This window comes from Haemorhous mexicanus, chromosome 18 (assembly GCF_027477595.1).
Source record: "Haemorhous mexicanus isolate bHaeMex1 chromosome 18, bHaeMex1.pri, whole genome shotgun sequence".
Classification (NCBI taxonomy): Eukaryota; Metazoa; Chordata; class Aves; order Passeriformes; family Fringillidae; genus Haemorhous; species Haemorhous mexicanus.
Window position 1 is genome coordinate 8,487,602 of NC_082358.1, and position 12,989 is coordinate 8,500,590.

Here is a 12,989-nt window from a genome sequence, read left to right on the forward strand (position 1 = left end):
TAGCTAATGACTCTTTCTGTTAAGAAATTCTTCCTGATATCCAAACTAAACCTCCCCTGGCACAGTTTGTGTCCTCTTGTCACTGGTGGTCAGAAGAGACCGACTCCCATTTGGCTACAACCTCCTTTCACGGAGGTGGAGAGAGTGGTAAGGTCACCCTGGAGCCTCCTTCTCCAGGGCAAACACTCCTGGCTCCTTCACAGGACATATGCTGCAGACTCTTCTCCACCTTCATTTCCTTTCTCTGGACATCATGGTTATACTCCGAGGCTCCTTCTCCCCATGGTGCTGATAAAAGGATAAAAAACTGGTTTAAATCAAAATCAGCACCACCCATTGCAAGGGCCCACCCTGGACTGCGATTCTGGCAGGGTTTCACCAGCACTTCTGGTACCCAAGGTGCCACATGCAGGCATCAACACCTTCTACCTATATATATATATATATACACACATATATAAAATACTAAATATATATATATACATAAATATGTATATATATGTGTACATAGATCTATATTATATATATAATATAGATATATATGTGTATATATCTATATATATATACACACGCACACATTACAATACTCATTGCAGTTCTACTCATATTTACATTTTTCCACTTACTTTGTGCAGACTTTTTTTTATGAAAGAAAAATAACGGGAGGCATTGTAAAACATGTCACCGAGCCCTGCCCCAAAATAACAATGAAAAACACATGTTTTGATAGATGCAATAAATCTTATTGACTTTATTACACATTGTATTTTAGGATCACTTTACATTCCTAGACAAAAGAGATGATACAAATAAATATAAGCTGTAAAACTATGGACAGAACTATGGACAGGTTCTTTTTCTACAGATCACCTAAGAGAAGGTGGAGGTGGGTGTATCTCCAAGGAGCTGAGAGTTGCCATCGACAGCTGTGCCCATAGAAGGATCCTGGGTCACCTCTTCAAAAAGAAAGGGGGCTGGAGAAGGCAGTGAGCACCTGGATCCCAGAGAGTCAACCCCCCACTGCACAGTGCAGCAGGCAGCACCAGCGTTCTCATTTCACTTCCATCTCTGTAGCTAATTATGGCTTTTGCAGGTTCTCTTTTCCAGTCTGTGTTTGAGCACAGCAGGAACAGACCCCCAGGAATTCCACAGAACCGTTTAAAGACTGGTGCATGTTGCCCAGCACAGATAGGAGAGAGGACAGGTCCAGGAACACAGGTGGCTCACTGAAGCTCCAGCGCTGCGTGTTCAGCCAGGGCAGACTTACACAGCCCTGACTGAGTGAGCACTGCCTGCTCTGATCTGTATAAGGCACCAGGTGCCTGGCAGAGGTATGTGTTTTAGAAGATTCAAGCAGCATGCAAATATTTTTAAAAAGGCGCTAGACCTAAGTTAAGGATTTAAGAAAGTGCTTTAATTCCTATGCTTCAGTGTCTGGTGGCGCTTGCTCCCACCCCAACTCCTGCTCTATGCCACTTTTTTTAAAAAAAAGATCCCATTATACAGATCAGAGCAATTATGTTGAATGTTAAACATTCCTATGAAAAAAAGGTGATGGTGCAAGGCTGTCCCAGGGCCTCTTCCAGGAGTCCAGCTGGATTTCCTGCCTTTGGTTAACCAGCAGGAAGCCCAGATGGTTCAGATAACACCGAAGAAGGGCAAACTCGGCTGGAATGTTTCTTAAAAGCTTCAACCCAGAGCTCAGTATGTTTTGTACAGCTTAAGACAATGTATCTTAACATCAGTGCCACTGAGCATCTGGTGAGGGTTAAGTCCTTTGGAATGAGAATCCAAAGGCTTCTGTAACAGGCCGAGATTGCCCATGAGTACACTGACCAAATCTCCACCAAGCCCCAATTTACATACACTGACTAAATATGCAGATTTATTCTTTTCCACTCTACTGAGTTTCTTTCCCCTTGCTAATGAATTTCTACAGAGTTAAAAGCAGAGCCTTTCTGACACTGGCTCATCAACATGAAAACAGATTTGCACTGCAGAGCTCCATGGTACCAGCCCTGCCACGAAGGCAGTTTCCAGCATATGAGTTTAATATAGAACAGAATTCCCTATGGGATAGTAGCAACTGAGGAAAAGTGTGCACATGTGCAGACACAGATGTGTCTGTGTATGCATTATTCACATAAAACATGTGTACATAGGTATGTACATACACGTGGTTATATATTGTGCTGCTGTTTCAGGGTTTTAAACCTCCCCCCCAATTAAATTTCAATTCTCTGAGCACTTAAACCATACAATCATCTTTTAAAATGTCCTAGTACAGAAGATTATGTGCTGGAGAGAAAGAAGGAAGAGAGGGAAGATAAGGTGATGTTATACTATGCAACAAAAGTCAGTTAAAAGGCTCTCTGGATATAAACAGTGCCTTGTGAAAACGAAGATTATGCTGGGTTTCCATATTCAGGTTGAAAGAAATTGGTCATGTGTCTGTTCTCTCAGTTATAAGCAAATCCCTCCTTCCTCCACCAAAACTATTATACATATGTATGTGTGCATACATGTGTATACATATATTAACCTTGTGGCCCAGGAAAGCAGTCCATGGAATGCAGCAGCCAAGTTGGTGTTTGGGGGGCCCACCTGGCTCACCTGGGCACCGTGCCTGCAGGATGCACAGGTGAGCTGTGCTGAGCACTCAGTTCCTCCTGCTCAGGGGGTCAGTAGAAAGGAGCTCTCCAGCCTGGATGAAGTCATTCCGTGGACACTTAACGAGCACAAGGCAGAGTCCACACATCAGAGCATGTCTGCAGCCAGGCAAGTCCTCACACACTCACACGTGTCAGTCTGGAGGGAGTCATCAGTGAGGGAAAACAGGTAAAAATGTTCACAGGATGACAGCCAAGAGCAACCAGAAAAAGTAACATCCCAAGTCTCAATATACAGTGAACTAAAACTTACAAATGAGCTGTGGGACACTAGACAGGGACACCTTACTCTGTACTTAGTGTGGAGTTCCACCTCCCTCTACCCTGCTACACGAGCCTGCTTTGGTCATAGGGCAGCTTTGCAATGAGACTGTCAAAAGCAGGAGTTCTCCCTCCCTTGTTTTCAAAGTAAAACCCCTGGAATTACCACCAGCTTCCATCACCAGCCTCAGTTAGGTCGGGTTCACTCCCAGCAGGCTCTGAGTGGGCTGGGAGGTGCAGAGAGAAAGCTGCTTAACATGGAACAGGTGAGGCACAAGAGGCACTGAATGCTAAACCTCCTTAGACACCAAGGGAAGGGACCAAACTCCCAGGAGTGCACTCCAAGGCACCTCCAAGTTCCAGTGCTCTGCCCAGCTGAGAGTCTGAGCCTGGCAGGGAGAGCTCTGAGCTAGTGCTACGTTTTTCATCAACAGTGGGAAGCATGAGAAAAATGGCCATATGCCATTAAAGATGTCATATGGACACTGGTTTTAAATGCCAGGGGTAAAGATGGAGGCAAGAGAGAGGAGGAAAGCTGTGGAGCTGACACTGGCATGCAGAGGTGTTCCTTGACAAGGTGGTTCCTGTTGGTAGGGCTGAGGTCTGTAGGTCAGCTTAGAGGAGCTCTCACTCATGCCTGTAAACAAAGAAAGGACTTCTACTGCTTCCTTTCTAGAGGCCACAGAGTTGTTTTTGAGACCCTTTTCTGTCCTACAGCCCTGTGGGGAGGCACAGCTGTGTGGTGGTGAGGACACGCTGGCCACTGCCATCCTGCCTGTTCAGACCAGTGCCTGAACCCCAGGTGGTGATGCCAGCCTCTCAAGCAGGAAAAGGAAGAACCATGCACCTTGTCGAGTTTGAACAGATCCTCTGCTTTTTAGCCTCTTTTGGCTCCCACTGTGGAGCTGCAGAGTGGTGGTTCTGTGGAGATGACTTTCAACTCTGTCTTCTCAGTGCCCAACAGCCAAAGAGCGCCGTGCAGCAGAAGGGCTGGTGCAGGAGGAGGACGGTGATGCTGTGAGGTGATCCCCATGCTTCCCTTTGCTCCTAACACACTGTAACGTACCTCATGCATTTTTGATTTCCTAACTAAAATCCATTTCCCACAGAGGCCAAATGCTGAACTGCAAGCACGGATCTTCCCATGGCTCAGTGCCCCTGGACTGGCCCGAGTCAGTTAAACAGCAACAAGGCCATCTCCAGGGAAAGGGGCTGGAGGCTGGCCAGGAGCTCTCTCTGCAGGTTTGTCCTTGTCTCTGCTCCCAGAAGGTAAAGGCTGTTCCCTCCCTGGAGAGGAGTTGCTGGTTTTATTTTGGAACCAGCCCTCGTGACTGTGGGTAGAGCTGAGAAGTGGGGGTGCCTGATCCTGATGCAGATCCCACTGATTTCCTTCCAGTTTTCGGTCTGAAGAAGCAAAAATGAAAATATAAACAAGGAAACTTTTACCAATGTCACCTGTTACTTTCCAAAATTAATCTGCAAAAAGCTGATTTTTTTTTTTACTGGAGTTATTCTCTAATAAACAGTTTCAGCTTTTTCTCTGTCCTGTGTCCTACACCCTGAAAGAAGATTGTGGCAAGGTGGGGGTTGGCCTCTTTTTCCAAGTAGCAAGTCACAGGCCATGGTGAATCAGCCTCAAGTTCTACAAAGGGAGGTTGAGGCTGGATATTAGGAAAAATTTCTTCACTGTAAGAGTGCTTGAGCCCCGGCACAGGCTGCTCAGGGCAGGGGTGGAATCTCCATCCCCTGCAGTGTTCACAAAAAATGAGTAGATGTGGCACTTCAAGATAGGCTTTAGTAGCATGGTGGGAATTCAGCTGGAGGTGGGACTCAAATCTTAAAGGTCTTTTCCTGCCTTAATGATTCTATGTTCCTTTTTCTCTCTGCTTTACTATGAAGCTCAGCTTCACTTCACTGATGACAAATTCTGACCAACAGCAACTGGACTTGCACCTCTCCTGTGGGCCAGTCTGCTCAGGGAAAGTCCAACTCACCTGGGTTTTGATTTTTTATTTGAAGAGCTCTCAAAGGTTGAGGCATCCACTTGAATCTCATCTTCATCCTGCAGAGCTGCTTCCAGAGCTGCCTGAACCTTGGGAGCAATGGCTGGACCCTCATAGTTCCTCGTTGTCCGGCTGGGCGCATCCAATTCCAGTAACACGATGTTCTCTGCCTGAGAGGGGAAAAGCAGAATCAAAGTCTCCATGTTTTCACACAAACTGTTACTTTGCCCTCCAGAAACTTAATCTGAAGTACTTCATAAATGTATGCCGGGCACTACAAATTTACATCTCAAAGAAGAACACACAATCCCCTCTGGAATTCGCATTCCCCTGATCACAGGGTGAAGAGGCAAAGGTTCAAGCACATCTGGGCTTACCCTGTACCGGGCAGCTGTGTGATTCATCATGGACGTCCTGGCATGCTGGCTCAGGGGCCTCTTGTACCCCACAGCAGATACTGGTCTTTTCATCATCTGCTGGTTACTAGAGAAAAACAAGACTCAGGCTGTTATACCCTAAAACCAAAAGCTCCTCTTGGAGTTTATGAGCTACAACATCTGCAAATTCCATGCGGAAATCTGTTTCAACACAGCAGAAACCACCCAGGCTGCGTTTGTAGGAGCAGGAAAGAAATATGATAGGAATGCACTGATATTTTAAGGGTGAATGCACTATTACATGTTTTTTACATGTAATTATTGGGTTTGCCTATTAGAAATATCATAATCTCTCAAGAATTCCCCTAACTGTACATTCATATTTTACAGCACCTATTAAGAGAAATAAATTGATTTGTTTTATGTTATTTTACTACACATCAAGAAGCTGTGAACTCTGGAGGGTCAGTTTAAATCCCCAATTCAATCTCTCTTTTGTTCTTGACAGCTAGAGGGTTTCCTGTGACCTGTAATTCCATCCCAAGAGCAGAAGTACACTCACTCCAGACGGGTTATGGGATGTAGTTTCCAGTTGTCTTCCTCTTCATCAAGGAATGCTCTGTTCATGATCTTATTCTTTTCTTCCAAGGGAATAAAGTTTTCAATAATCAGGTGCCTACATGCAACCACAAAAATGAGAAATATACAAGAAACATAATTAGCAATGACTTTCCTCACTGCTCCTCTCCCACTGATGTAATAAAACCCAGGAAAAGGAGGAATGGTTTTGTTTTCTCATGGTTAAATCTTATTCCACAAGTATGTGCAAGGCAGTCCCTCCACTCCCGGCCCAAGAAACCCTCTCTGTCACAGTTAATAGCTTACTTAAGTGATGGGCCTTACTTTAGCTTTAGTTCCCTGGTGAGTTCATTCTGGGTCTGTTCCATTTCCTGGCGCCCCTTGATGTGCTCTTCTTGGAGATCATGGATCTCTGCCTTCACAGCTTGCAGCTTGGAAAATAACTGGAGCACACAACAAGAGCCAAAATCCATCACTTGCCAAAGCTCCTCTCACTTTCACACACAAGTGGATTTTATTCCCAGCCTGGTAGACAGGGAATCATTTTCTTTTTACCTTTTTAAGTTTTTTTGTCTTTATGTCCACCTCTTGCTGAAGAGAACTGTAGGTCTCCTTCAGCTCTAGTGTTTCCTCATCCTGACTCTCCATCTGTTGCTGGATTTCTCGCTCCCGACGTTTCTGAAGAGTGTGAAAATATGGCATTAAAAGCCTCAATTACCTTCTCACCTCCAGCTGACACACATGAAACCAATGCTCAGGAGGGGTTTCCTTCCCTGCCTTCCAGTTCTTCATATCTCTTGCCACAGAAATACCAGAAACATCTTATTTATTCTTATTTTGCTATTAAAATCAGGTAGTGTGAACAAGGCTTAGTCTTCAACTAAAGGAATCAAATGTCATTTTTAGAATTTTTTTTTCCTTTTTATCAGTTCATACTTGTTATTATGTACTGTTTAAGAATCACCAACAGAATTTGCATAACAGAAAATAAACTTTTAGTACAGAATAAAGACCCCTCCCTTCAGCTAAAGGCTGAACTGGTACTCTTAGAGGTCTTACAAACATTTCTTCACTTACAAACAGCTCCAATCAAGATAGGAAGTAAATCTTTACCATGAAGAGCTAGAAGAAAACTTTTATAAACCTTCTTTACATATTTCAAATAATGACAAATATGACACACGCCCTTCCCCCTTCTTTCAATAAATGACTGCCATTAGACCAATTTTAGGGTTAACCCTGGGAAAACTTTCTGGTAATTTCCCTGACACAATGTTTTACAAAAGTTCAGCAGCAAGGCTTTTTATACAAAATAACAAATCTCCTTCCTTGTACCTGTTCTGCAATTTCCTGTCGTTTCTGTTCCAGGATTTTCTGCTGTTCATTTGTGTGATCCACGATATTTTTCCCTCCCACCAGCAGCTTGCTTTCCATTGTCTGAAAAGAAAAACCAGGGTCAGAAGTTTCTCTCAGCGACTACAGAGGGTAATTTTCTCTCCTATGGATACAACTTCTTAAGGGCAGCTCCCTTATTTAACCTTCTCTTTCAAGGCAGCTGCTACAGGAATCACCATTTCTTAAAATTCCTATAAAACTCTGGGATTAATGCAACAGTAACGTGTTTAGAATAAGGCACCACTGCAATGTGTGGCAAAGCTGGAGAACCAAAATGTGTGCTCCCTTGTAAATAACTTGTTAATGATCTGTGACAGAAGGAAACATTTTTAGTGCCACAGCTTGTGAAAAGATGCATTGTCTTTTACTGTGCCAATTGCTTAATATCAGCACAGAAGAACAATGAAACAACTCATGAGTATTGAAATATGTGACTAATGGCAGAAATTTCAACTTCTGGCTAGAAATGGTTTATTTTAAAATCTTCCAATGTAAACACAAATCACTGTTCTGGAAACTTTCTGTGAAATATCTTTCCAAATTGGGAAATCCTTTATTTTCCCCACAGCCTAAGGAAATTGCTTTCAAAGGGTATGACCAGGAAGAATTCTACCTTGATTTTAGCACTCAGCATCTCTGTTGCTTCTTTCTCTCGCTTCAGGTCCTCCATTTTCTTCTCCTTCTCTTTCAGCAGCCTCATCTTTTCTTCTGCTACCAAGCTGTGATCCTCGACTATAGCTTTCTTCTCAATCTCCAGCTTTTCTTGTTGCTCCCTCCAATAGTCATCTTTGTCATCTCCTTCATCCTCACCCTCTTCAGTGTCCTCCTCCTCTTCCCCACCCTCCCTCCTCCTTTCCCTCCTCTTTCTTTTGCCAATAGACCGTTTTTCCAACTGTGCCTTGAGTCGAGCAATCTCTTCCTGGAATTCCCGCAGCAGAGCCTCCTTTGGATCCTCGTTCACCTGCGGCTTGTTCTTGATGTTTTTGGCACGGTTGGCATATCTCAGGGTGGTCAGGGTCTCCTCTACATTGTAAGAGGCAGGGCCTATATTGGCCACCATCACAGTTTTGGCATTGCCACCTAATGAGTCCTGAAGCAGCCTGGTCAGCTTGGAGTCCCGGTAGGGTATGTGCGTGCTTTTGCCATCTACCAGGGCAGAGATAACGTTGCCCAAAGCTGAGAGGGACAGATTGATTTTAGTGGCTTCCTTCAGCCTTTCCCCCTGTGCTCCAGTCTTTGCCTGCCGCTCGCTGCCTGCCAGGTCCACCAGGTTGAGCTTCCCCACACGGATGTGGTTCTCTCCATCCAGTCCCAGCTCGCTGCACTCAATCGTGATCTGGAAGATGGCGTGAGATCGAGAGCTGTGCTCGTTCATGTTGGTGGCACCGACGGAGCGGTTCTGGTTTCCCAAATTCATGATGTGCTCTATCTCTTTGACACTTTTCGTGACAATGGTGGTCAAATCCTTAACAAAAACCCCTGTGTCTGGTCTCTCCTTCAACTCCAGCCGCTTGGACTGATCCTTTGATAACAAGTCTCTGATTTCTTCTTGGTAGATTTCCAAATAAGACGCTCTAACTAAGTATTGCTGATTTTGAGATCTAGAGATGTGGGTGAAGATGTGCTCGAAGGAATTGGGGATGACCCCTCTCTTTTCAGGATCACCACGCACCCCTTCCATCGTGTACGTTTTCCCTGTCCCAGTCTGCCCATAGGCAAAGATTGTCCCATTAAACCCTTGCAGAACAGAGTCCACGAGAGGTCTGAAGGTCTCATCGTAGAGTTCGACCTGTTTGGAATTCCAGTCATACACAGCATCAAAGGTGAACGTTTTAGGCAGTTCATGAGCTGATCCTCGTGGATTCTTCACTGAGACCTGCCCTAACTTGACATCCACGTTGACAACCCTCTCATAGGAAGCAGTTTGCTCCTTGCTGTTCATGGGCCGGCAGCGCACCACCACCCGCACGGACTCGGAGCTCTTTGCCTTAGACATGACGGCGGGGCTGTGCCTGCTGTGATCCTGCTGATGGATGATCCCCTGCTACACACCTGAAACAAAAACAAAGCAGGAAGGTCTGAAGGCAGTTTTCAGCAGGGGACAGCTTTTCACAAAGCCAAAGACTCGCCTCATCAATTTGAGCAGTATTTTGTGTTCATTAAGTTGCAAGGGATTTTGAAGTACTAAACTAATGTACAACATGAAAACCCTGTAAAGGCCTGAAATGAGACAGAATTATTTTACCAAAGGCTGTGCATCAAATGGTATCATTTTTACAAGCTCTGCTGCAAAAACTCATCATCACATCACATCTTTACAGCTGGTAAAGATCCTTCTCTTGACCCTTAAAAATAATAATAAAGCTTTTTAAACTATTTATGAAAATAATAATATGCCAATAATTTTGTTTGCAGTCAGGCCTTTTGTTTTAAATCTCCCATTTTGAAAATCTAGTACAGCCTTGATCTCTCTGGAGCACAAGTCTGCTATTATCTTTTATTTTGGTAATATACTTTTATCAGGATGCCCCACAAAAGCCAGCCCCACTCAGCTACACTGACCTACTGACATCACTCCTGCTCTGGTGTTCCAACTGCACCAGGTCTACAGGACTAACCATCAACCTAAACTCATGCTGCATAAGCCCAGATCACAGATCCAACTCGTTCATGACTCTGGGTAGAGAGGGAGGACACACTGGTGCATCCTCCAGACATCAGCAAGATGAGCTGCCTTTGAAAATGGAGCAAGAAGCCTGTGTTCCTAAACTGCTAAAGCAGTCACTGCTAAAGCCTCACACAGCAGATCTCAATGGCACAACTTGGGGAATGCCATGCAATTTCTAATAACCCTTTTTATTTCCAAAATATCTTCCAAGAAGAGCCCTGAGGTGCCTCTGCCAACTAGAACTAAGTGTAAAACTAATACACACAGGGAAGCCCAGGCAGTGGTGGCACAGGTTCAGGTGTGGCCTCCTTGGGATGTGTTCCCTGTTCCATTCCCAGCTGGATCAGCAGGAACCAGGGATTTTTGTCTAATTGCTTTTCATTTAATAATTGCCTGTCTCAGGAGAGCTTCTCCAACAAGGTGGCAGAGAACCGCAGGGCCAGAGCTATTGGATGGAAAAGGAAGCACAATTCCAGCCCAATATACAGACAGTCAGACTGGCAAAAAGTAAAAGAGAAGTAACAGATGAACACAGTTAAGAATTGTACAGAAACCTCAATATGGCCTTGGGAATTTCCTCGGGTCTGTGGGGGGAAACTCTTTGCTTCTCACTCTTCCCATAAAAGAACTAAACTGGACACTCATTCAGAATTCACTCCACACCCTGCACAGTCAGTCCAAACTGTTACAGGAATTTTGGGTGGCTACTGAATAAAACCATTTCCCTCCTAATTGACAGTTCCAGATAAAGGTGACCTTCCTGTCTGACTCACAGCAAACACGAATTCTGGAGCACAAACACAGAAAGAATAAGTGAAATGAGGACAAATCCTGGCAGAATCACAAAGAACAACTCTCCCTCTGTTCATCCTGAGGAGTTGTATACATTAACACACGCTTGCCCTTCCACAGCTCCGAGAGACATTCCAGTAATTCAAGTTCACAAGAGACAATTTTCTGACAAGGTCACATGACAACCACTGTGTCACGTATCTGCATGCTCACACTGGCAAATATTCGAATTAGGCACAAGTTCTGACAAGGAGAGCATGGATTTATTTTTTATATTGAATATCTAAAATACTATTCTGATGAGAAATGCCATTTTTGTAAGCAACTATGACAAATATTAAATGATCAGAGTTAAGTTAGTCTTGCCAGAGGTACACCTTGAACAAAAATTATGTTGCACATTTGCTGCTCCTCTGGGTGTATCTCCTCACAATCAGCTTTTGACACCTTTCCCTATTTCACTTGCAAGTCTCTTTTTATAGTCACAAACAACTGATTTTACCCCTGATGTGGGCTATTTTCATAACAACCCATCCTGAATCATCTCCAATTATTTTAGCTACTGTGGTGAAGTTTACTGGAAGCATAACAAATTATGGTTCTTCTCAGATTTATCCAAGTGTGTAACTGGAAAATAAAACCAATTAGCTGGCAGTGTTTGTATTCCCCAAAACTCCTGGGCAATGTTTGAACTGCCAGAGTGGCTGGACATGAATGGTCAGAAAGCTGGGAATGCTGCTATGCCATCCACTCTGCTCCATCAAAGATGGGAATTTTTTCACTAAATTAGTTCAGCCTAAAGTGACCTGAGCCAGGTCTCTACAACTCAAGGTCAAGGTCAAGGTTGAGACAGATGCACTTGCAAATGTGCCCCTGGTGACCAAGAGGGGAGGATGGGCAGAAATTGAAGCATTTTTATTTCAGTCAACACAAGGTTATGCCTGAAAAAAATGAGCAACGCCACAACCTGAATACAAGCTGGGGCAACCACTTTTCCTCAGAAACTTCTAGGATTGAGAGGTGCTGTCTTGGACAGCTGTGCCCCAGGCATTGTGCTCACCCCAGCCACCTGCCCTGACAGGTGACATACTGAAGCTGCTCCGCCTCCTGCCTTAAACATCTCTGAAAGATTTTCTTGGAACTGCCCAAACCCTTCCCTTGCATCTCTGCACATCCCGAGGTACCACTCAAAACATGCCATTGCTTCTCGCCATTCAAATCTTTCAAATATTTGTGGTTTCATAATGTCACGGTTAAATTGTGTCCTTCCCTCCATCCCAAGCCAAACCACCCTTGGCGCTGCTGTTTTCCTTTCTCCTCCCTGCCAAACGCTCCGCAGGCCGGGCAGGACATCCCGGTGCTGCCGCTGGAGATGGGCCGGCGGTGCCACCTGCGAGCCCTGATTCCACTCGGCGTCTGGGGTCACCTGTGGTCACCTGTCACCGCTGTCGCCTCAGCACGGCACCCTACCGGTGTTCCCTCCCCCGGGGAGCCGCGGATTCACCCGAGCATCACCCACCGCCCTCGCGGCTGCGGCACCGGGCGCTGCAGGGAGGGGAGCCCGGGGGCAGCGGGGAGCGCCAGTGGAGAGGGGGAAGGACCGCGGGGAAGAAGCACCAGGAGCGGAGGACACCCACCCGAACGGGGCCACCCGCCCGCGACATCGCCCCCGCAGCCCGGCCGCGGGCGGGTCCCGCCGCCTCCCGCGCCCGCTGTCCCGGCCGTGCCCGCGGCTGGCACCGAGAGCACCGGGGACACCGGGCTGGCAGCGGCCCGCGGTGTGCCAGCCCGGGGGGGTCGGGGATGCTTGGGGCGGGGTGCGGGCGCGGTGCGGGGCCGGGCCGGACTCACCTGCGCCGTCACCATGGAGCCGCTCGGGCGCTCCTCCCGCGGCCCCGGAAGCGGCGCGGCCGCTCCGCCCGCCCGTGACGCGCTTCCCTGGCAACGGGCGCGCCCGCCCCGCGCCGCCGCTCCCGGATGCGGCCCGGACAAAGGGGCCCCGCCGCGGGCATCCCGCACGCCGCCAAACCCGAAAATCCCGGGGTTTGCCCCAGCCGGGCGGGTCTCTGCCGCAGCCAGGCTGGGGCTTTTTAAATCCTCCAAAGCTCGGGAGTACTTCCGAGGAGAAAAAGACCATCGTAAAGAAGGCACTTATGAGTTAAAGCCCCTTAATCAGAGCCTTCCGAATCGCAGCAGTGCAGTGGAGGCTGCAGCTCTGGTACCAGAGACTCCTGCAATGGAAGAA

At 46.4% G+C, this 12,989-nt stretch overlaps 1 protein-coding gene across 1 annotated transcript; it reads right to left on the minus strand.

Moving 5' to 3' along the window:
• Nucleotides 1-721: 721 nt before the first annotated feature.
• KIF3B (kinesin family member 3B) lies at nt 722-12,665 on the minus strand. Its single transcript, XM_059862936.1, has 9 exons — nt 12,596-12,665; nt 7,898-9,336; nt 7,225-7,326; nt 6,445-6,567; nt 6,214-6,332; nt 5,873-5,986; nt 5,311-5,416; nt 4,925-5,103; nt 722-4,334 (listed from the first exon to the last, which is right to left on the minus strand). The coding sequence occupies exons 2-9, from the start codon at nt 9,278-9,280 to the stop codon at nt 4,238-4,240; spliced, it is 2,223 nt and encodes a 740-aa protein (XP_059718919.1). The 5' UTR covers nt 9,281-9,336; nt 12,596-12,665; the 3' UTR covers nt 722-4,237.
• Nucleotides 12,666-12,989: the final 324 nt, after the last annotated feature.